The 21,197-nt window shown below is 43.2% G+C and overlaps 1 protein-coding gene across 2 annotated transcripts; it reads right to left on the minus strand.

The window, feature by feature from the left end:
- Nucleotides 1-20,744, minus strand: jakmip2 (janus kinase and microtubule interacting protein 2). Of its 2 annotated transcripts, XM_028984953.1 has the most exons (22): nucleotides 20,597-20,744; nucleotides 12,421-12,666; nucleotides 11,607-12,104; nucleotides 11,192-11,401; nucleotides 9,641-9,739; nucleotides 9,205-9,351; nucleotides 8,616-8,756; nucleotides 8,447-8,503; nucleotides 8,245-8,367; nucleotides 8,029-8,157; nucleotides 7,752-7,835; nucleotides 6,979-7,041; nucleotides 6,778-6,876; nucleotides 6,377-6,475; nucleotides 6,208-6,261; nucleotides 5,608-5,673; nucleotides 5,191-5,259; nucleotides 4,303-4,380; nucleotides 3,945-4,148; nucleotides 3,267-3,332; nucleotides 2,169-2,245; nucleotides 1-1,120 (listed from the first exon to the last, which is right to left on the minus strand). In XM_028984953.1, the coding sequence occupies exons 2-21, from the start codon at nucleotides 12,547-12,549 to the stop codon at nucleotides 2,195-2,197; spliced, it is 2,466 nt and encodes an 821-aa protein (XP_028840786.1). In that variant the 5' UTR covers nucleotides 12,550-12,666; nucleotides 20,597-20,744; the 3' UTR covers nucleotides 1-1,120; nucleotides 2,169-2,194. The 2 variants fall into 2 exon arrangements, with proteins under 2 accessions (XP_028840786.1, XP_028840785.1); XM_028984952.1 differs by lacking the exon at nucleotides 2,169-2,245.
- Nucleotides 20,745-21,197: the final 453 nt, after the last annotated feature.

Consider the following 21,197-nt stretch of genomic DNA (forward strand, 5'->3'; position numbering starts at 1 on the left):
GGTATTCATAGTGTTTTATGAAATGACAATCGGCCAGTCCCCAAGGTGGTGTACAAAGCCCTGAAATATTTACAAAGCTGGGAGATCATTCGTTCTTTTTGAAAGGCAGTACAACCCAATTTACAATACTTCTGCAGGAAGGCAATACAGCAAATTCTTAATTTTGTTGGGTAGAAATGGCGAAAGTATTCCACTGAATTTGACATCAGAAAACAAAATATGGAAGAAACACTCGCTCTGCAGCTGTCACCACAATAAACAGGGCAATTTATAGATATGAACAATCCTAAACCGCATCGCATTTCTACTGTTCAAGCTGCATAGAGGAGGATATTCACAGAAAGAAAGACAGAGGGTTTCTGAAACATGTACATATCGACAAACATGTATCTGTGTATATGTATACATATATATTTCTATTTATTTATATATTACATGGCATTGTAGTGGCGTTAAGTGTTTGAATGTGCACACTGGGGCAGTAAAAAAGAAAAAGAATCATAAGGTTTGCTCTAGAACACGATTTGAAAAAATAAACGCAGTCACGAAACCCCCCCGTTGGTTCAAATTGAGGCGGCGGTCTGAAGAGGTCTCCTAAGCTCTCTTTTTCTCTCTCTCTCTTTCTCATGTACAGAATCAGGGCGCCTGTGTGTGTGCATGTGGTTAAATGCGAGCATTTAATCTTAATAGAAAGACAGAAGAAGTATGAAGGCGAGAGAGAAAAAGAGAGGCTGTTCTGTTCTGTCAGGGCCCAGCCTGTTGGTTGGTCTGGTGAAGCTCTGCCTTCCTCTTGGATGGAGGTGGTGGAGAGGTGGCATGTTCTTCCCCTGCATGGCAGAGATAATATCCTTCAGACTTAGTAGTTTGGTCGATATGTGTGTGTGTTTGACCTCTTCGGGCTGAAGGTCCATTTTCCAGTAATCCCACAGAGGTGAAAATGTCCGGTATGTTCCATGAGTCCAATCCAGCGTCAACGCACACAGGAGCGGAATAAATCATGTCTCTAATCTGTATTCCCATCAGGTTCCAACTCAACAACAAGAGTCATGAGTAAGACTTGGTTCATCGCAAGAGAAACACTACGGCAGCAACAAACATTTTCTCCAGGTAGACCGTCGGTCTGCAGAGAGAGAACAAGAAAAAACATGACTGACAGGAAAATGACACAGTGGAGCAACACAAGCCCAAGGGCAGATGGGGAACAGATTAAGCAAGGCATGACCTCCATTATTCTAAAATATATTCCCTCATTTGGTGTTTTGAAGATGGCTGTGGAGATGCAGTTCAATACATCACTCCAACATCTCCCATTGGTTTTCAGCTGAACTGAGATCTGGAGGCTGAAGGGCAAACAGTGAGACTTAAATCGTTTTCTTCAACCATTTATCATTCTTCGGGGTTCTGGTCACTCATTTCTCTCCAAGTTTTATCATGTTCTTTGTGTTTCTCCTTCTGATTTTGATCGAATGTGTATATGTAAATCTGTCATAAACTGTCTAATGTTGAATTATTATACAAACATAACAATACTTCACTTTAACTTTAAAATCAAGTCCTATCCAGTTAATTAAGATACATCTTTTCGCAAATGTGATTATTTTCATTATTCAATGGGGTTTTTCATAGAACTACAGGAGGGAGTGGCCTTCAGACCCACACAGTAGATAGGAAGGTATAAGAACCCACCCAGCCTCATCTTTGACTTCACCTGAACTTCGGATTTCGCCCCGAGAATCTAAAACCGGGGATCTTTTCATCCAGGAAGACAAACTCCCACCAGGATATCAGTAGGTGAAGCTAAACGCTCTGTAGTAGTAGTGACCCTTCTATTCACAAGGAACAACATGTTTAGTTCATCTGTCACCCATCTGCAGTCGTAACAAAGGCCCATGAGGCGTTTCCATCTGACATCCCAGATCGCCAAAATAAAAACTGTTAAAAGCTGAGGACTGACTTCTGAGAGCTCGTAAACTGTTAATGTATGACATGAGCCTGCTAACAATGGCCCCACTATGAAGCCAACTGCCCGGGATGACATCTGGAGCAGGACGCAGCCTTGATTTCATTGATCTGATTACAGCGGTAACAGGCGGTCTCCCGGTGACGTGCAGGGTAAACAGGCAGACAGCAGCCCTGGGAAAGTAAGGGCGTACGCTCACACAACTCACCTCGGTTGCAGGAGATGTCACAGACATCAAGGCCAAAGGATAAAGGCAAGAGAAAAGAATAAGAAGAGAAATAAAAACTGTGGAGAGGCAAGCCAGGGCAGAGAAAGGGCAAAGAGAAAGATGTGGAAAGGAGGGGGGGGGAGCAGGGGAAAGACAAGACATGTTAGTTAGTTGCTGTGTTTGCAGTACAGATGGAATAAAACAGAAAGGACATTCAGACGACCTGCTGTTTTTTTTCAGGGGTTCTTGTCCTTCAGGGGTTTTTGTCCTTATGTTGCAGCATTAATTCATTAATAATATCCCATTTCATAACCAGGCCTATCTTGACAGTTAGGTCATATTTTTATTTAGTATGAGATATATATATATATATATTTTTTTTTTCTTTGATATATATTACTATGGAAGGCTTAGAACATTTTGAAACATGTATATCCATACCCAATCATTTTATATTTTAATATTTTGCCCACCTGCCAGCAATTCTGTTTGCTTGAAATTACCGAACTGTGCCGAATATTAGAGAACAAATCAGTTGATATTCAATATTCTTAGACTTTATTAAAATATTGTTCTCTTTCTTTTGTAGTTGTTTATAGCACAACCCGAAGTCACTCATATTGAAAAGCTGTGTATATTTGCATTTACAGCATTTATCAGATTCTCCTGCTCCCCCCCCCCCCCCCCCCCCCCTTTCCACATATTTCCCCAAAATATGACAATATATATAATCATGTATATTTAAACATATTGTAAAACATTTAAAAATATTCCTCAAACAGATAACCATGGGAAGTAGTTTCTATAAAGAAAAATCTTCAGAGCAGCAGAGCCCAGGCAGCTGCTTCTGAAGGAAAATCGGTTTGATGCCAAAGCAGACTCTGTTAACAGGGACCAACAAGTCATGTGTGTTAACATCAGTAGTCATAAACTTGCAGATTAAGGGCCGTGGAGCAAAGGGGAGCATGTGGTCCGAGGACCATCAGGCATCGTAATTCAGCAGCCTGGCAGTCACTGGGTCCATTAGCCTAAAACTACTACAGCACTTTTGGGAGCGAGAGAGGGGGGCAACGAGAAAACGAGAAAAAGCCAGCTTACTTTTTCCTCCAGGTCCTTTATCTGTCTCCTTTGGATGTCTGTTTTATCCTCCAGGTCACGGATTCTCTAAAAACGACAATAAAATACCATGGTGTCATGCTATTTCAAGAATTATGACGCTGTGCAGACGAGCATTAGGCCAACACAAACACTTGGATAGATGTTTTCTGAATCAGTAATGCTGAATTTCATAGAATATATGGCTTTGTGCAGATCTGGGCATACGATTGTACTTTAGGGAGCCAGGTCTTGGCAGTCCTCATGTGTTAGAGAACATAAGTAGTTTACAACTCTGAAGTACAAGTACATTTCCAGAAGTATAAATAGCTTCATTTTGATGCGCAAAGGTGATGATGTAGGAAAAATAAGAACTTGAGTGCAAATTACATTTATTACACAACTTACCAACACAGAATGATTATTTTGAGCCGCTTTGATTGAGTAGTTCAAACCATGCCAAAAACCTTCACCAAACCTGCACAGGACACCCCCTGGGAAGACTACTGCACCCTCTGCTGTGCATTTTAAAGTACTACAGTGTCTGCAGCAGCTAAGAGTTAAGTGAGTGTCACTTGGTGACACCTGGTTGGTGTGTTTTTATGCAAAGCAGTATATGAGCATCACAACCCCTTTATAACTTGAGTTTTTTTCTGTGCAGATGTATGTGAGTGGCACTACCTGGTGGGCTTGGTGCAGCAGCTCCATCCTCTCCTGCAGCACCTGGCAGTCATACTCTCTGCTTTTCCTCAGCATCTGTCGTCGAAGCTTCTCCACCGCCGTCTGAAGCTCGTCCTTCTGCATGTCACTGAGAGTGTCACCGTACTTGATGACCTTGTCCTGCTGCAGAGCGTTGTACAGGGTAGCCTCCAGCTCCTGAATTTTCTGTATGCGGGACACACAGGTGGGTAAACATACACACCTACAAAAAACGTGGCAACACGTACACAGTGTATTGCAGACATGCATCTGGTAAGAATCTGATAATACAAGTTCTGCTGTTGGTGAAACACAAAAATGCAGATTACTCCACATTTACCATGTAGGCCTGGTCAAGAGCCTGCTTCCTGTAATCCAGCTCCTCCTCGAGGTAGCCCTTCTGCTTGCAAAACATCTCCTAAAGAAGAGAATGAGCTTCCATCAGTAAGGTGAGAATATTATAATATTATATCATGAATAGGTGCCGTTCTTGTTCCGGTCATTTGTTATTTTGCCTTCTGTGACTAATAGTATAATCTGTATAATCTGAACAGAGTCTTCTGTTCTTGCTCACACACACGTCTACTGGTTTCTGTGAATGAAAACAGCTAAATGAAGATTGAATGTAAAACCTATGACAGGGCTCTTACACAATTTCCATGACTTTTCAATTACTCAAAGGCAAAAAATTACCATCTTTTCTCTGAAAATTTCATTAAAAAATCTAATTTATCAGAAAAATATGACAACCCTGAAAAGATTAACTCAAATGACAGTGTTTCTTCCTCCAAGTTTGCACAAGGTCAAATGCAGTAGCACATGAACTTTTTTTGCGGTTTTTAATGACTGAAGGAACCCTACTATGATTAGTGTATAAAAATATGAATTTGTGGCTGTTAAGTGGCTCTAGCCTTTTGCTATTGTGTCTATTTAAGACAACCCTCATTTTTGTGGTTAAACCCAAAAGCAGCTCTTCTATAAAACAACTGGACAGGATAAGAATCTGTTAGAGAGGACAGCACACTCATTACAGGACAGACTTCTATAATCTAGTATGTGCAATTTTTGGCTGGTGTCTCCTGACCACAGATAAAACTCCAGAATTGGGTCAGAAATGTGCAGCAGTAAACCAATCCCATAATGGCCCTGTGCAGTTCCGTGCCAGGAGACATGTAAGTGTCATTGGGTTGTTACTGTGGTCGGACATTGTGTTCTGGCACTGACTCACCATCTCAAGCTCCAGGTCCATCATTTTCTGGTGCAGGGCTGCCTCTGTACCCTCAATCTGCTGGATCCACTAGGGGGCAACAAACATCACTTTAAGCCATAAGTGTAAACTCTCAGTCAGCCCCCTACATCATGTGTCATTATGAAATAGAATATAATATGAGCATATGACAGTGCTCCTTTCCTCAATGACAAATCGCAGACTGTTTATCCTGGGTGAATATTGAATTGTGTTGTAGATCAAATAGTAATTTCAGCATTTTGTATGTCATTTTAACAATGATATACGAGACATGATAGTTAAGTTCATGCACTTTCCAAAATGACACTTCTTTCACAAGAATCACATAATTTGTGTAATTTCACTAAAGTTGACGGCTGCATAGATGTTGATCTGAATCCCACTGCAGTCACATACCTTTTCAGCGAGAGAAAGGACGGTGCTGGCTTGAATTATGGCTACTTGTTCTTCATTACGTAAATTCTGAAGATTCAAAGAAGCAGTCAGAAATGAAGTGAAGGACAAAAATGCACATGCAACCTCAAAAGAGAATCCCCCCGGGATTTCTTTCACATGTATCTTTTAGATTTTTCACAATTAGATAAAAAAAAAAAAAAAAAAAGCATAATAAATAAATAATTAAAAACAATACTATAATTCGTTTTTATTTATGATTTAATTATAATTTCAGGACAGCTCCTGATGCAGTATTATTTTTTCCAGACAGAGAAAGGACATTAGATCTTTCAGACAAGATTTTGGACGTGAAGGCTTTTGGATTTTCCAATGCAAAAGTATTAAAAAAAAAGGTGCCAGCAGTGTTGTCCTTTGTGTGAAATACTGCCACCAGTTGGCGTTGTAAAGTAGGTGTTGCGAAAATTATGCAATTAGACCGAAAATATACCGCTTTGCACAAATAGCTGTAAATTGCAGATTTTTTGCAGGAATTAAAAAAAAAAGGACTGGGAAAAGAATAACACGTATCATGGCAGCAAACATTTCAACAGACTGATTTACCCCATTATCGCCCAGAATATCCAGCAATTTGATGAGATCAGGAATGCAGACGTCCTGCAACAAAGCAAAAAATGTGATGTCATAATGTGACAAGTGCATAACACAGCTCACTGGCTTCGAATGAAATTCCTCCTTTCAATGATCTGAATGATTATTTAGACAGGTTTACCTTCACCCCCTCCTTCATGCAGTAGATCTGCAGAGCACTGACTCCCTCTGAGAATGGGTGAAGCTTCAGGTTAAATGGCGGCGATCGCCGCTCTCGCTCCTGTAAAAGAATTAAAAAGTCTTACATGCATGAGACACACAGTAAATTTGTATTTTGGCAATCCTTACAGGGGGTGTAAATGACCAACTGTGACCAAAGTGAGAAAGTATGTGCCTGCATGAACAGGCCTGTGTGCTTCAGTTGATTCACCATAAAGTTTAACTTATATAAATAAACAATTTACAAGAAGTGAAGGTATAAAATGATCACTGTTCTTATATAAAGCCATTTCTGCTTTCTGGGTCCTGTTTCACTTGGTCCTTTATATTTTCTGTATTTCTTCAGGCCATTAGAGGACACACCTCTAACTCCAGGATACGAAATTCCAAGAGCTCGTTCTGGTCTTTGGAATCCTGCAGCTCCTGCTGCAGCCGGCCATTATCAGAATCCAGCTTCTCTGCCTGTGGGACGCAAAGCAGGTTACCGTGACTACAGTTAATTTACTCAGTCAATAAGCACACAGATAAAAAGCATTGACACAAGAGACAACTCTGTCCACAGACCTTCTCCAGGAGCTCTTGATTTCGTCTCAGGAACAACTGCTTTTCCTCCACCCACTTGGAGTCCTGAAACAAAATAGATTCATTTTTCAGAATGTTGCATGTGTAATTTCATATAGAGATTAAATGTTTGACATAAACTAAATGAACGCCACATCTTTCCCTTTCATTTAACTTCAAGGTGAAGATATAAAACATGAAAATAAGCTTTCCATTGAAGTCTTTATATCAGCAGCACAGACAGAAGGTCCTTAGTATAATCCAAACGATAAAGATTCATTATCAATTCATTGTACAGTGACCTAAATACAAAAGATTTTCAAAGTCATGTATGTAAGTCATATTCAAGAGCAGGTTTTAATGTGCTGACCTCCATGGATGTCAGAATTATAGCCTCTGGATATAGATAAAGGCTCTTCGAACAGAAGAGTGTGATAATTACTGGAGATTTGGAAGGTCATACAGGAGTTATGTTATGACTTCAGGGCTATAACTTTTTCAATAAAGACATTTTTAGAACATTTGTTCATTTAATTCTGACACTGTTGCACTGTACATGTGGTGCAATATGAAACAGAAGAGACATCCACCTATAAATATACGACATGACTGGTTTATTATCCCTATCTATCCATCTACTTACAAAAATCACTGATTAATATGAAAGTATGACACTTTTATGAAAAAGAATCTATCAAGAATCCTAACCACAGCTGACAAACAGAAAAAGGGTTGATGTTGTGTAGTGGACAAAGACTGTAAATGTTCCCCCTCACTTGTCCTTTCATAGTGAGCTCCTTCTCTAGATCTTCAATCTTGGCCTTGTAACGCTCAACATCAGCTTGGAGGTGCTCATGGGCCTGTGCGTGACAACAAGGGCAGAAATTTTCATGCTTGACACCAACAGCACTAAACAGTTTTTTATTATGATTTATAAGTATATATGTTTTGTATGTGTGTGTGTATATAAAATTTGTCAGTATATCCTTTTTTTTTTGCATTCTCTGTTCTCCATATAAAAAACCCAAAATGTTTATCTGATTATTGGTTTACCTTAGCCTCCATCTCAGCGTCATGCATGCCCCCTTTTTGCTCCTGCAAGAGAGCGTAAGCCCTCTGGAGTGCCTGGTACTCCCGTGTCAGCTGACGAAAGCGCAGCTCCGCCTCCTCTGCTGCCAGATTCTTGTAATGAAGATGACATAGAAAGATCAAGGCTCATGATTCGAGAAAATAGTCATGTCTACCCCACATGTTAAAACATGGACTTACATCATCCAGATCTTCATCTGGTGTGGCTGGAGTTCGATCCATTCTAAAAGAAGCTACTGATGATGTCTCAGAATCCATCGACTCCTCGTCATACCCATAAACAGTGTCCACTACAATGTGCCTCTGTACAACGACAGTAAAAAATTTATCATGACCTTTTGGTACAACAGAAATGTAAAATTTGTCAGACTCAGAAGGCTACCTTGATGGGCCGAGAACTTCGTTTATGCCTCTTCTTCCTGAGAAGTTTTTCTCTATCCTGAAAGAAACGCATCACACCACATAGTATCATTGCACCACAATCAAGGGCACATCGTGAGTGACTGTTCTCAGAGAGGAAGGCACACTTCCAATCCACAGGCCGGACTTACTCTCGTCAGCTCATCAATCATGGTCTGCTGCTCGAGGACCTGCAGTTTGAGAAACTCTATCTCCTGGTCATCTTGAGCTTGGTCCAGGTCATTCAAAGACTTCAGCTTCTTCAGTGGAGGATGAGAGCTAATCTTTTCTTTCTGTGATAAGGAGACACAATCCCTTATTAACTATTGTAAAGGATTTTTTTTTTTTAAATAAGCCCACAGGTTGCTAGAACACATTGGGCGTCAATGTACTTAATAAGCCAACCTCCGTCTCTTTATAATGATGGGATTGTGAGTCTGATTTCTTTGTTGAATTGCTTAATAGATCATAAGTAAGATAAACAGCTAACCTAAAACTGGCAAAAGTTGCCATTTTGTACTTCATTTGTACTTTAGTTTATAAAATGTGTACTGTTTATATAGGATAAATGAGTGTGTTGGCTAAATAGCAACTGCATTTAAGAAAAAAAAAATGCAGCTAACAGTGGTGTGCTAATTTCTACACTAACATTACTCCGCACGACAATTTACTGCATAACGAGGAATGAAATCCGATACGGAAGGATTCCGAAGGGACGTTTTGTCCCCTCACCACACCCACCATCTCCAGGTTCTCCTTGGCCAGACTCTTCAGCTTGTCCTCCATCCTCTGTAGCGACTGGGTGAGCTCATCGTTCCGTTTATTCAGAAGCTTGTTCTTATCCAGCAGAGGCTTGCACTGCTTCTCTGTCTCCCGCACGCGCTTCAGCTAAAAATATGACCGGGACAGAAGGGAAGAAGTTCATTACAGCTACTTTTCTGTAGCGATATCCTGAGGTAACCAGCGCTTTCACTACAGTCCTCCTGGTCTGATGTAATTAGGCAAGCACACGCAATTACGAAATTAAAAAGCGTACACTATCTGAGTATCAAATGCACCGAAACCAACGTAGCATTTTATTTACTATATTTCAGATTCAAAAAGTCCACAGTCAATATTAATTGGGCCACAAGTGATTCTTTTGCTTTATGAGAAGAAACTATGGGCAGTTCCATACCAGTTCGTTCCTCTCATCAACAAGTAATGTATTGCGGTCCTCTAGCTTTCGGATGGTTGAATTCAGTTCTGCCATCCGCCTCTGATTCCTTCTCATGTCCTGAAAGCATACAGACACAGAGTAATACTTCACCTTAAAACATGTTCGTAATATCTAGCGGAATCTATACTGTCCTATTGATTGCACCCTAGGCAGTAGTCGAGTTGTTAAAATGCCATACCATATGGTACCATATGGCACAGAGGTGGCAGTGGCCCCACTTCTATAGAAGGACCAATCAAGTGTCAGACCGGCGCCGCCAATCACTGTGTTTAAATCTCGTTTAAAATCTCACTTTTACACCCCGGCTTTTAACCCAGCGTGACGCGGTTCTAATACGGTGTTCTTATGCCGTATTTTATGTGGTTTCTTAGGCAGTCCTTTCTTAACTCTTTTAATATGTTGTCTTAAATATTTTCTGTTTTATTCAACCCCTTGTTTAATTTGATTTGCTGCATGTTTCTCTTATTTTATTTTATTGTTTTCTTTTCATTCTTTATTTTTAATGAACTTTTTAGTCCATGCTTGTCCTGTTCCTGGTAATTTAACTTAATTTTATTTTAATGTACAGCACTTTGGTCAGCTCCTTTGTTGTGATAAAGTGCTTTATAAATAAATATGATATGGTATGGTATAAAAAATTCAGGGGGATTTTTATCATTTATCAGACATATTTCATGCTGATGACGGTGCACATGGTGGGAGACCAACTGTGCACCTTTTTATTGTTGTTTAAGCAAAAACATCAATAATATATTTTAAAAAAGGGGCACGTTTGGATGGGACGCAGGAATGGGGTAGTTTCATTAATAATAATGTTATTATTTGTGTCATTGTTGTTATTAATGGAACAAACTTTTGGAAGAAAAGATTTGATACACGGCAGACAATTCTATACAATGATGTACCCTATAATTATAATTATAATCTCAAAGTATGTCAGTAATTCTGTGATAACAAAATATGTTTCATGGCTGCTCCTTTGCCGCGGTCTGAGAAATGTTGGGCACTGAGGCATATTAGCCTACAAATTTTCGGCATGAGAATTACAATGTGTGGCGGGAATGCGTAACAAAAGCCTCTCGCTCACTGTACTTTACATTCATTGATAAAACGCACAAGGGATGGAACGGGGATGATTTTTTTTTGACAAGGATGACATCCCTCCTCATCCCCCCTCAACTCAAGTACTGACACTAGGTCAGCGTTTCCCAAGCCTGGTCCTGGAGGAATGTCTGCATCCCTACCTTTATAGGCTCAGGTGTGACTAAAAGACATAGTAATAAAGGAAGGGACAGATTGTGAAGATATGTGGGTTGGAACCAAAACTTCCTGGTAGATGTTCCTCCAGGACCAGGTTTGGGAAACACTGCCTTAGGCATATCATAAGCATACTGTCTCAATTCACCCCTCCATGAATTTTATAGGTACAGCTTATGAGTGCAAAAGAAATAAAAAAATTGCTTTAAAACTAGAGCACAAAGCATGATGTCTGTATATGGTTATACATACAGGGCTCCCACAGTTCTCTGCCCCATCTCCAGCACGACCTGGTATCTCCCTCTTAGGGCTTCCAAGGTTGCACTCAGCCTCCTTCACCAGGAAGAGCTGTTCGTCCAGAGCGTCCTTCTGCAGCTGGAGTTTCTGCACGAAGCCAGTGGCCGTCTCCAACTCCTTCTCCAGGGCAAAGATGGTGCGATCTTTTGCTTTTATCTCATCAACCTGGATATTGGCAGCAACAAAAATGACAGTGTATAGCATTTGACCATTCATGGTGGGTTTATGAGCATTAGTCCACATTTGACGTCAGTTGCAATTACGCTGTATTAAGCATCTGGTCACACATCCATGTCCAGTGTCAGCAGCTATCTACGCATGTCTCTAATAAAGTGGCCGCCAAGTGTTAAATCAACATGTCTTTACATACCAGCCTGCGAATGTCTCTTTCACAGTCCCACTTGATTTTGCTGATCTGTTCCTGGTGCATCTGGTGCTCAGTGCGCAGGTCGCCCGCCTTCATCTTGTCGGCTTGGATCACGTTGCTCAGTGCCTCGTCTGTCTGCTTCTTGGTGGCCTTGAGCTCAGCGATCTCCTGCAAAAGCCGGACGCGCTCCGAGTCGAAAAAGCGCCGTGCCTCCTCCTTGGCCTCCAGCGTCAAGGCGGTGCGGACCTTCTCGCCGCTACCGTCTCGTAGGGCGCTGAGCGCCGTCTTCAGGCGCTGGATCTCGCCATCTTTTATCTTGGCGTGACGCGCCAGCTCCTGCTCGTGCTGTCGCACCAGGTTCTCGCGCAGGGCCTGGAGCTCCTTCATCTTCTCCTCATGCCACTTGGCCCGTTGCTCTGTCAGAGCTGCCGTGTGCCGATGTTGCTCTTGTTCACGAATACGTTTACCTTCCTGGACCTTGTCACGCTCCAGCTTAGTCACCTGAGAGCAAAAAGTACAGGTTTCAAATTGTCCATCAAACTCAATGAGGAAATTCGAATCACACAAATTAATTTCCTTCTTTATGTGGATTTATCACAACATTTGTCTGAGCAACGTGATTGGTTCCATTGGTTCTGTATTAGTCTACACTAACGCTGTAATTACACATTACAGAATACAGAATGCTGAGCATTCACATGGATAATTTATCTGTTGTTAATAACCATAAACAAACCATCTCAGGATATTGTTCAGACCAAGCTATTGGTTAACAAACACCAAACGAAAACACAACTGATTGAAAAGTGAGGTCTACCTTGCATTTCTCCTGGTGAAGTTCTATTTGAATGTCAGTCAGCTTGGACCTGAGATCTTCGTTGGCTGCCTGCAGGGCAGAGATGAGGGCTTCGGGCTTCTCGCCCTTGGTACGCCCTTTCTTCGCCATTACAATGATTTGCTAGAGCTCCTCAAATACCTTCACTTAAAAATGTCCATTGCGTCAAAGAACTTAACTGACGTTTCCAGCTCTTCCTTTTCCTCATATTCCTAGTAGGTAGACAACCTGTTGGAGAGGTCAGAGCAGCGACAGATTCACTTGAGAAAAGATTTTGACACTGGGCATCATTACCCGACATGATCTTGTCATACATTCACATAATTTGAATATGCACATAAACGGTGACATTGTACTCTGGCTGTCTGCAGAGGTTAGCTGGGCTCACTGGTGGTGGACCTCAAAATTATTAGTAAAAATCAGTCACTGTCACGTCAGCGTCGGCTCCACCTTCCCATGACATGCCCCCCCTTCCGCTGAGGATTAGGGTTTATGTCTGTGTCTGCGTATCTTGTCTTGTGTGGTCGTAACTCCCCTGGAAAGTCCTCCTCACTTCCGGGTTATCGGCCCCGAGTCAGATTTCCTCCCTAGGAAGCTCGCGCAACCAGAGCTGATCTCCCTCACTTTACCCGAGATGTTCCCTATGTCTGGCATCGCTCCCCAAAAGTCTGTTTTAAGTGAAAGTGAAGTGATTGTCATTGTGAAACACTGCAGCACAGCACATGGTGACACATCGAAATGTGTCCTCTGCTTTTAACCATCACCCTTGGTGAGCAGTGGGCAGCCATGACAGGCGCCCGGGGAGCAGTGTGTGGGGACGGTGCTTTGCTCAGTGACACCTTGACGGATCGGGACTCGAACCGGCAACTTTCTGATTATGGGGGTGCTTCTGCCACCACTGCCCCCTGGTTTGTTCTTAATGTGCCTAATTAACGTATGCCTAAACTATGTGCCCTTCAGGACCATGTGACTTCTGGAGTGTTCAGGACTGCACTGCTACCGGTGAGCCGGGAAGGTTCACTATCTAAGAGACTCGTAGAAAAGTTGGACTCGTAGCCGTGAACCCGGCGGGCTGCAGCCGAGTGCCGCTCAACACACATACAGCGAAGCCAGCGGAGACTCGCTTGTAACCCCAAAAGAAACTTTTTATTAATTTTTTGAACGAACCCTCGGTGTCCATCGTCGCCCTCTGCACCTCGGGTGTGACAGTGACCAGGGTTTCAAAAGCTTGTTGTCAGCAGTGTTGAGCACATTTCTTTAAAAAGGTCATTAGTTATAGTTACTACTTGCGTCTTTCAAAACGAGTTGGTATTGTATACTTGGAGAGGTCTTAAAGGTGTAAATACCGTTGTGTATTTATTTATCAGCAGCATAGCATGAGAAGTGATAAAAAAGTAGCTGTCCTCTGTCACTCTTCGCAGCAGAAGTCTCTCTAGACTGACAGCGAGCGATGGGCTATCGACTTGGCCTTTCCCGGTTGCGCTATCTGTCTTTGTGTTAATTAGATCCCTGATGTTACAAATGATCCGGCAGATTCAGATCAGCGAGCGGTGATTGCCCGGGACCGGGTCGTGTCGGAGTTTACTGAACAGGAACAGTGGGTGGAAAACCTTTCAAACGTGTCAAACGCTACAAATCATACAAATATATGACGCCTTTTTTGGAATAGCAATGCCACCCAGGGAATAATTCCGGATGGGCAGTCAGTATGACATGCGGAATGTCATGGCAGCAGGCTATTTTAAACGTCAGGACGAGCTTAGCTGTTATGGAGACGGGTGATGCAGAATGCCCCTCCCACCGATGGCACTATAGGGGGTTTTATGTGTGTGTGTGTGTGTGTGTGTAACCCCTATAAATGTCTTCAAGCTGTGGGGATTATGCTGGTGGTGCAGGATCATCTCTCAGGGTGGACTGACTGCAGTGAAAAGTCTCAGTGGGTGGAAGCCACACTTTTACGGTCTCTTCAATATAACGGTGATGCTGTGGGTGGATTCAGGCCCTGAGGGGAACTCGCAGTGTGGAAAGGCATCTACATGCACTGCAACGGGGGACTGGAGATGGACACTTCCTCGGGATGCCAGAAAGGCAACAGCTGGATAGAGGAGGAGCCTTAAAAAATAAAAAGCCCTTCAGTTACGCAATCAGACACCAAACGTGTGGCGTAACGATGATTAAGAGATTACTTTCTCAGAGGAGGAGCTTCACACACGTCCGTGACAGCTCAGCAGTCTTCTGGAACTACTCTTCGTGAGGTGTCCATCAAGCATTAAGAGCTTTCAGCAGATGTGGCTGACGGTGTCCTGCTGTTTCACCAAGTGATTTTTAAACTGAACTCATGGAAACTTCGTGACAAATGGTTCTTGTCGTTGGAAAACAGTTTGATTAAAATAAAATGTACTCCGCAGAGTATACACACCATGGATGATTTCTTTTACAAAAAAATATTCATGTAAGTATGCACACGAAGAACAATAAGGCACTCCCTACAATGTAGGTCACAATTATTGACCAACCCGATACTATCTTAATTAATAAAGAGCACATGACAAACTGGTACAAAGCACTGGCCCAGAGCATCAAAAACTAATTAACACAGTACCGCAAACGGTCAGGTCAGAACAACTCGATCTATTCAGCATGACGCAGAATTAATTCATAGGTGCCTAAAGCCACGCCTCGACCGAGAGCCCATGCCTTTGTGGTTATGCAAATTCCCACCGTCACTGGCTGGTCACATCCTAGGAATGGCAAGGCCGGTCATATTAATGGTGACTCCACCTACACAGTATAGTTAGAAGCTCTAATGAGAATCAACATAGCTTGATAAGCTGCTTTTTACAAAAAAACATTTGAAAGTGAAAAATGTTCACTTTGTGGACACAATTCAAAAGGTCTTACCATTATGGAGAAAAAAGGAGAAATGGAATAGTGCTTCCGAACATGCAATCAGCTGAACTGAGTGAAAGTGGAGTGATTGTCATTGTATAACACTTCATCACAGCACAACGAAATTTGTCCTCTGCTTTTAACCATCACCCTTGGTGAGCAGTGGGCAGCCATGACAGGCGCCCGGGGAGCAGTGTGTGGGGACGGTGCCTTGCTCAGTGACACCCCAGTGGCACCTAGGCGGCTCGGGATTCCAACCGGTAACCTTCTGATTACAAGTCCCCTACTTTACCCGCTAGCAGGTAAATGAAAGCAAATGTGTTAAATAGACTGTTGGACTGTGGTGGGTTATGAATTAAACATGTTAACGTTCCTGTGTGAAAAAGAACTCCACAAGTTGAATGTTTTACTCACATAACTGCCCTCTAACAGCCTCTAGTGACCTCAGAATCATTTTGTGTTTTAATTTTTTGCTTTTGGTCTCTGATTGTTATGAACCACGCCTCGTTATGTTCATTCTGCTTAAAATAAAATGACTTCTTTTGTAATGCACGAATACAGTCACTACGTGAATGATGATACACGATTCCTGGCATCACGCCTCTTCGCTCCTGTCTGGGATCGGCCATCTTTTCTTGTATGATTTATGATTTTGTTAATGTTAATACGTTCATTTACTTTTCTTTAGCACTCACATCGGTCCACTCAGGCATCAGTCCTGTAAGTGGCCCATAAAGAGACAGCAGTGTTGCAGCCAGTTCTGAGTGGTTCAGTTCGGGAGAATCTGTTCTTTTTATTCGCTGCAGGCTACAGCGTGATTCTGGACAAGGTTATTTTCAAGCGCTTACAACCTTTTAAGGAAACCCATTGTCCCTGTCTTGCGTACATGTATATTCCCAATGACATTTTACAATTACTTTTTATTATTTATCCGCAACAGAACTAAAACGACATGAGGTCCCGCTCGGCTGTTATTCCGGTCCAATCCCACATCTGCAGCAGTGAGGTAGCGCTCTGAGTTTAATGCATTTTTACGGCTGTTGCGTAGGTCAGTGGCCGATCAGGAAGTAGGTATCTGGGCTAGCAGAACAATACAATTTTCATTGACCCCACGGACAGTCTGAAGGACGGTAGCCTCATTTTGGCAACCAGATGGCTGATTTTAGAGGTTCCTGGTCTACTGGCCCCGGGGCATGGCGTGCATACAGTCGCTGGAATACTGCAGTGGAAATAGGACAAACACACACACACACACACACACACACACACACACACAGTCCACTCCCGGACACCTGACTGGTCATCTGAATGCACGCATTCTCTTACTCAGCACTCTGCACTCTGCCGTGCAGACCCAGTCGTGTGTAAAGGAAGCGTTAATCTTTAATCAGAGGAGAAGTGCCGGGGGTGAAGGCCTCACGGCACACTTGCATTATCACACCACGGCAGGTTCACAGCAATGTCAGGCTGCGGAGAGGCGCGGCAGAACGCGGCAGTGTGAATTCCTCCCCCCGTTAATGCACGGCCGCCCGCCTCCAGGGCCAAATTAAAATAAGAATTCATCAAAATGTGCTGATAGAACAAAACACGGTATATTCAAAACAGCCAAAGCAGGAGGAAGCACACGATGGCTGTAAACGGCTCTCCGACGTGGCCTTCATCCTGATTTTTTGTGATAGGTTAAACAAAGCAGTAAGAAGATACCTTTCCATAGAGGAAAGTAATAATTAATAATCGACTTTTAAAAGTTAAAATGTCAACAGAACAATGTAGCCTACCAAGAAAACCAGATGTTCTTGAATCTAAAACCACATGTGGCCCAAAAAACAATCAGACCCCTACTGTACCAATTGTACGTACTAATACTGTATTAACCCAGAAAAAAAAAAACCTGTCTGGCTCACCGAGAGTCTGAAGCCCGCATGAGCCGCTAAACGGTTGTTTGTATGCAGCGTAATCGTATTACTGGCCCCTTGTTTCCTGTGGCAGCCACCACAACTGGATCCGCTCGGACACGGTGGTGACAGCCTGGTCATACGCGAGGCTATTTTTACCGCGTGACCCACAGGAAAGCAGCGCCTACCTCCGTGATGTAGTGTTATTGCTCTGTGTGACCCTACGCAGGCGTCCTTTCATAATATTTTAATCCCTATTTACTCTGTTTGATTACTTGCTAGGGGAAGAAAATGGGTGATGCATGATGTGCTATTGCTCCAGGGTGAATTAAAAAGTATTTATGCTAATTTTAATAAAAATTCAGGTGCAAGTCTTGTGATAAGAAATTTGCAAAATGCAAAAGGCAAGGCACATTATAATACTCACAAAATTCAAACTAGTGTTTATTCCCTTATTAGTATTCATATCATTTACATTTATGTTTACGGCATTTATCAGAGCGACTTACAATCAGTAGTTACAGGGACAGTCCCCAAGTGTCACAAGCGGGATTTGAACCTGGCTCTTCTGGTTCATAGGCGAGTGTGTTATTCACTAGGCTACTACCACCCCTCATATATTGTCAATATTTCCTTAGAGCAGAGTGTATTTATTATTTTATGTAGCTGAATGTGCTTGAATGATGAATCTATGGAAATCCTTCATATGGGAATGATTGTTGATTTAATTCTACTGTAATTGTGTTATTTTGATTCCACCAAGATTCCGCCTTGCCCCTGTGCAGTATGAAATTAGCATGTTGCAACCGAGGCATTCCCTTTACCGAGTCGGTCTCTCTCTCTCTCTCTCTCTCTCTCTCTTACATCCGCCATTGAATTCAATGCAGTATTTCCTGCACACAGAACATGAATAGAGACATAAAGCCGTCCGGATGGAGTGGTCAGGCAAAGCCGGCATTTGCGAAAATAAGGAGCGAAACGGACAGGTGCCCCCTGCCACAGTGGCCCAGTTCCCGGGCCCGCCACCGTGAGGAGAATGCATGAGAAGCACAGTAGCATCATGACCCACTTTCCTCTTCACTGGGACATCAACCCCTGCTTCTGAATCATACTGCAGACGCAGTTGGGTCCGGCTCACATGACCAGAGCCTGGCAGCTCCACCATGACATGCTCAATCCAGTAAAGCCATGTTTGTTCAGAACTGGTATGAGCCGGTCTAAACTGTTGGACTCCTACACAAACGAGACAACCGTCGGCCGGAACGTAAATTCTACAGAACAACTCGATTTGTGCTTCAGACTACAGCTGTTTTTTTATGGGAAAGTGAAAGTGAAGTGACTGTCATTGTGATACACTGCAGCACAGCACATGGTGACACAACGAAATGTGTCCTCCGCTTTTAACCATCACCCTTGGTGAGCAGTGGGCAGCCATGACAGGCGCCCGGGGAGCAGTGTGTGGGGACGGTGCTTTGCTCAGTGACACCTCAGTGGCACCTTGGCGGATAGGGATTTGAACCTGCTTCCTCAACCGCTAGGCCACCACTGGGAACAGATCACTAGACGTGATTACAAACTGAAAAATACTTTTAAAAGAATTTTTAAAATAATAATGATTTGCATGCTATATTTTTTTTCAACAATTTCCCATCTAAGCAAATTAGTGTATAAAAAAGGGGCAGTGGTGGCCTAGCGGCACAGCACCGTCCCCACACGCTGCTCCCCGGGTGCCTGTCATGGCTGCCAACTGCTCACCAACGGTGATGGTTAAAAGCAGAGAAGCAATTTCTTTTGGGATTAATAAAGTTTTAAATAAATAAATGAGTAAATAAAAACAGGTTGTTAAGGAACAAGGCCGTATGTCTTTATTGCATCAAGGAAAAAGTGTAAATGTATTACACATATCTTGCCAAATGCATTACTATATTAGTACACATTGTGTCCCTGAGCAAGACACTTAACCCTAAGTTGCTCCAGGGGGGGGTTGTCCCTGTAACAACTGACTGTAAGTCGCTCTGGATAAGGGCGTCTGATAAATGCTGTAAATGTAAATGTAGTTGACAATATTAAAATTGAAATCAATGTTCGATTACAATTAGTTAAGGTTTACAAAATCCACCATTATAATAATTACATAGCATTTTGCAGGTTATGCAACGCTCTACACTTTATGGCAGTCTATGCCCACTATCAGCCCCTGTGCCAAATATAGCCCCGGGTTTTAATCAGCATGTGGGTTATCCCATCTAATGGTTTATGCTGGACAACCACTGTGTGTTTCACAACCCCCCAACCGAAAACGGATTATTAATCCCAACATAAACACATAAACATTGGTACAGAGGGAATACTGGAACTGTGTGTAATTCCTCAATTATGCTCGTCAACATTCATCTTAATTTACAAATCTCAATAAAGCAATAATAAATCATATCTACACGGGCCAAGGAATATTCGTCGATTGTGAAAGACGTATCGACCACTTTCACGACGGCTCGAGCGGACTTTATATTATGAGCCTGAAAAACACAAAGGACGTGAGTGACAGGTGCGGCCGAGCAGGAACAGGGCCGTCAATCGGAGACCCTTGTACTTGTACTGCACTCATGGACGTTTACTACAGTAAACACGGCGCACGGAGGGAGGAAACAACTACAGCCTACACAGCATACGTTCCAGAAGCATTCCCTTTACTGTGCAGCGCTGCATCACGACGGATCCCTGTAATTCCGGTAATAGCATGCCTTATAACTCTGTGGCTGGTTATTCATTTTAAATATTGCTGCAATAAAATTAATTGAAATATAAAACTGTGGGTTTTTCGTCATTGAATTGCCTAATTTGTGTGTTGTATAGATATTTGGTGTGTGGCTAGGATTTGTAATTTGGGCCTCAGTAACATTACAAATAAAGGTCACGGACAGATCTGCATGGTGCCATCACTGGGGTAGCTATATTAATGAATATCTTCCTGGTGTGCTGGTGGTCTGAACGTAAACGCACGGGATGATCGGAATTACAACCGCGTACCGTGAACATCGTAAAAAAAATTGCATTGTTTAATGCGGCCTCGGCGACCAGATGCCTGAACAGCCGCCACCAGCGAGTCGCTCGTCCTCTCCAGGCGCTCGGAGACGGGGGGACGGCCGCGGGAGACGGGGGACGCGGGCCTGCGAGAACCCCGGTAATAAACAGCGCAGATTAAAAAAAAATAATTACATCCACGTTAGCATTTTTATGAATTTTTTTCTTGGCGCTAGCTTTCGCTCGGCTAGGACAATTTAAAGCGCTCATCATCAGACAGGGGGGGAGGAAACATCAATAGTTGCGACTTCGACAGATAACAACAAGAGAAGAAACCGCACCGTCCTTACCGTGAGATTATTTCGCACGGCGAGTACAGGCCCGACAGTCCGAACGCCGCGACCACGGCCCTACATTTCCGCCCGCCGCCTCGCAGCATCAGCAGCCGCCTCACTGCGCCGACGTGCGGCGATGCTCCAGACCCCGCCCTCCGCGGCCCGGCCAGGATGAGCTCACTACGCCCGCGCAGCGCCGCAGTCTCGGGAAGGGGGGGGTTGCCAGGTCCGTCGGACCGACGCCGTTATTCCGCGCTTTCTGAATAAGCGCCCGGGCTCCCCCTGTTCTGGCGGCGTGGACGCGCCTGTAGTGCTCCGTCAGAGATAAAGTGTAGGTGGAAAAAAAAACTGCCTCAAAACTGCTTTAGACATTTCTCCGTTCGTGAACTATTCTGTTTTTGGATCACTAAATTCTCTACATGTGGCAACACAGGCCTCTCTTTCTGAATAAATACCCGAGCTCCCCCCTGTACTCTCTGTCTATGTAAATTCCCGCCTTCATTCACACCCTGACGTGTAGCGCACCTGCCTTGGCTGCATCGCAATGAATGAATAGATGTGTATTGTCTGGGACATATGCATAGCGGGGAATTCGATCAATCAATTGGCTCAAGGG

Source organism: Denticeps clupeoides, chromosome 6, assembly GCF_900700375.1.
Source record: "Denticeps clupeoides chromosome 6, fDenClu1.1, whole genome shotgun sequence".
Lineage (NCBI taxonomy): Eukaryota > Metazoa > Chordata > Actinopteri > Clupeiformes > Denticipitidae > Denticeps > Denticeps clupeoides.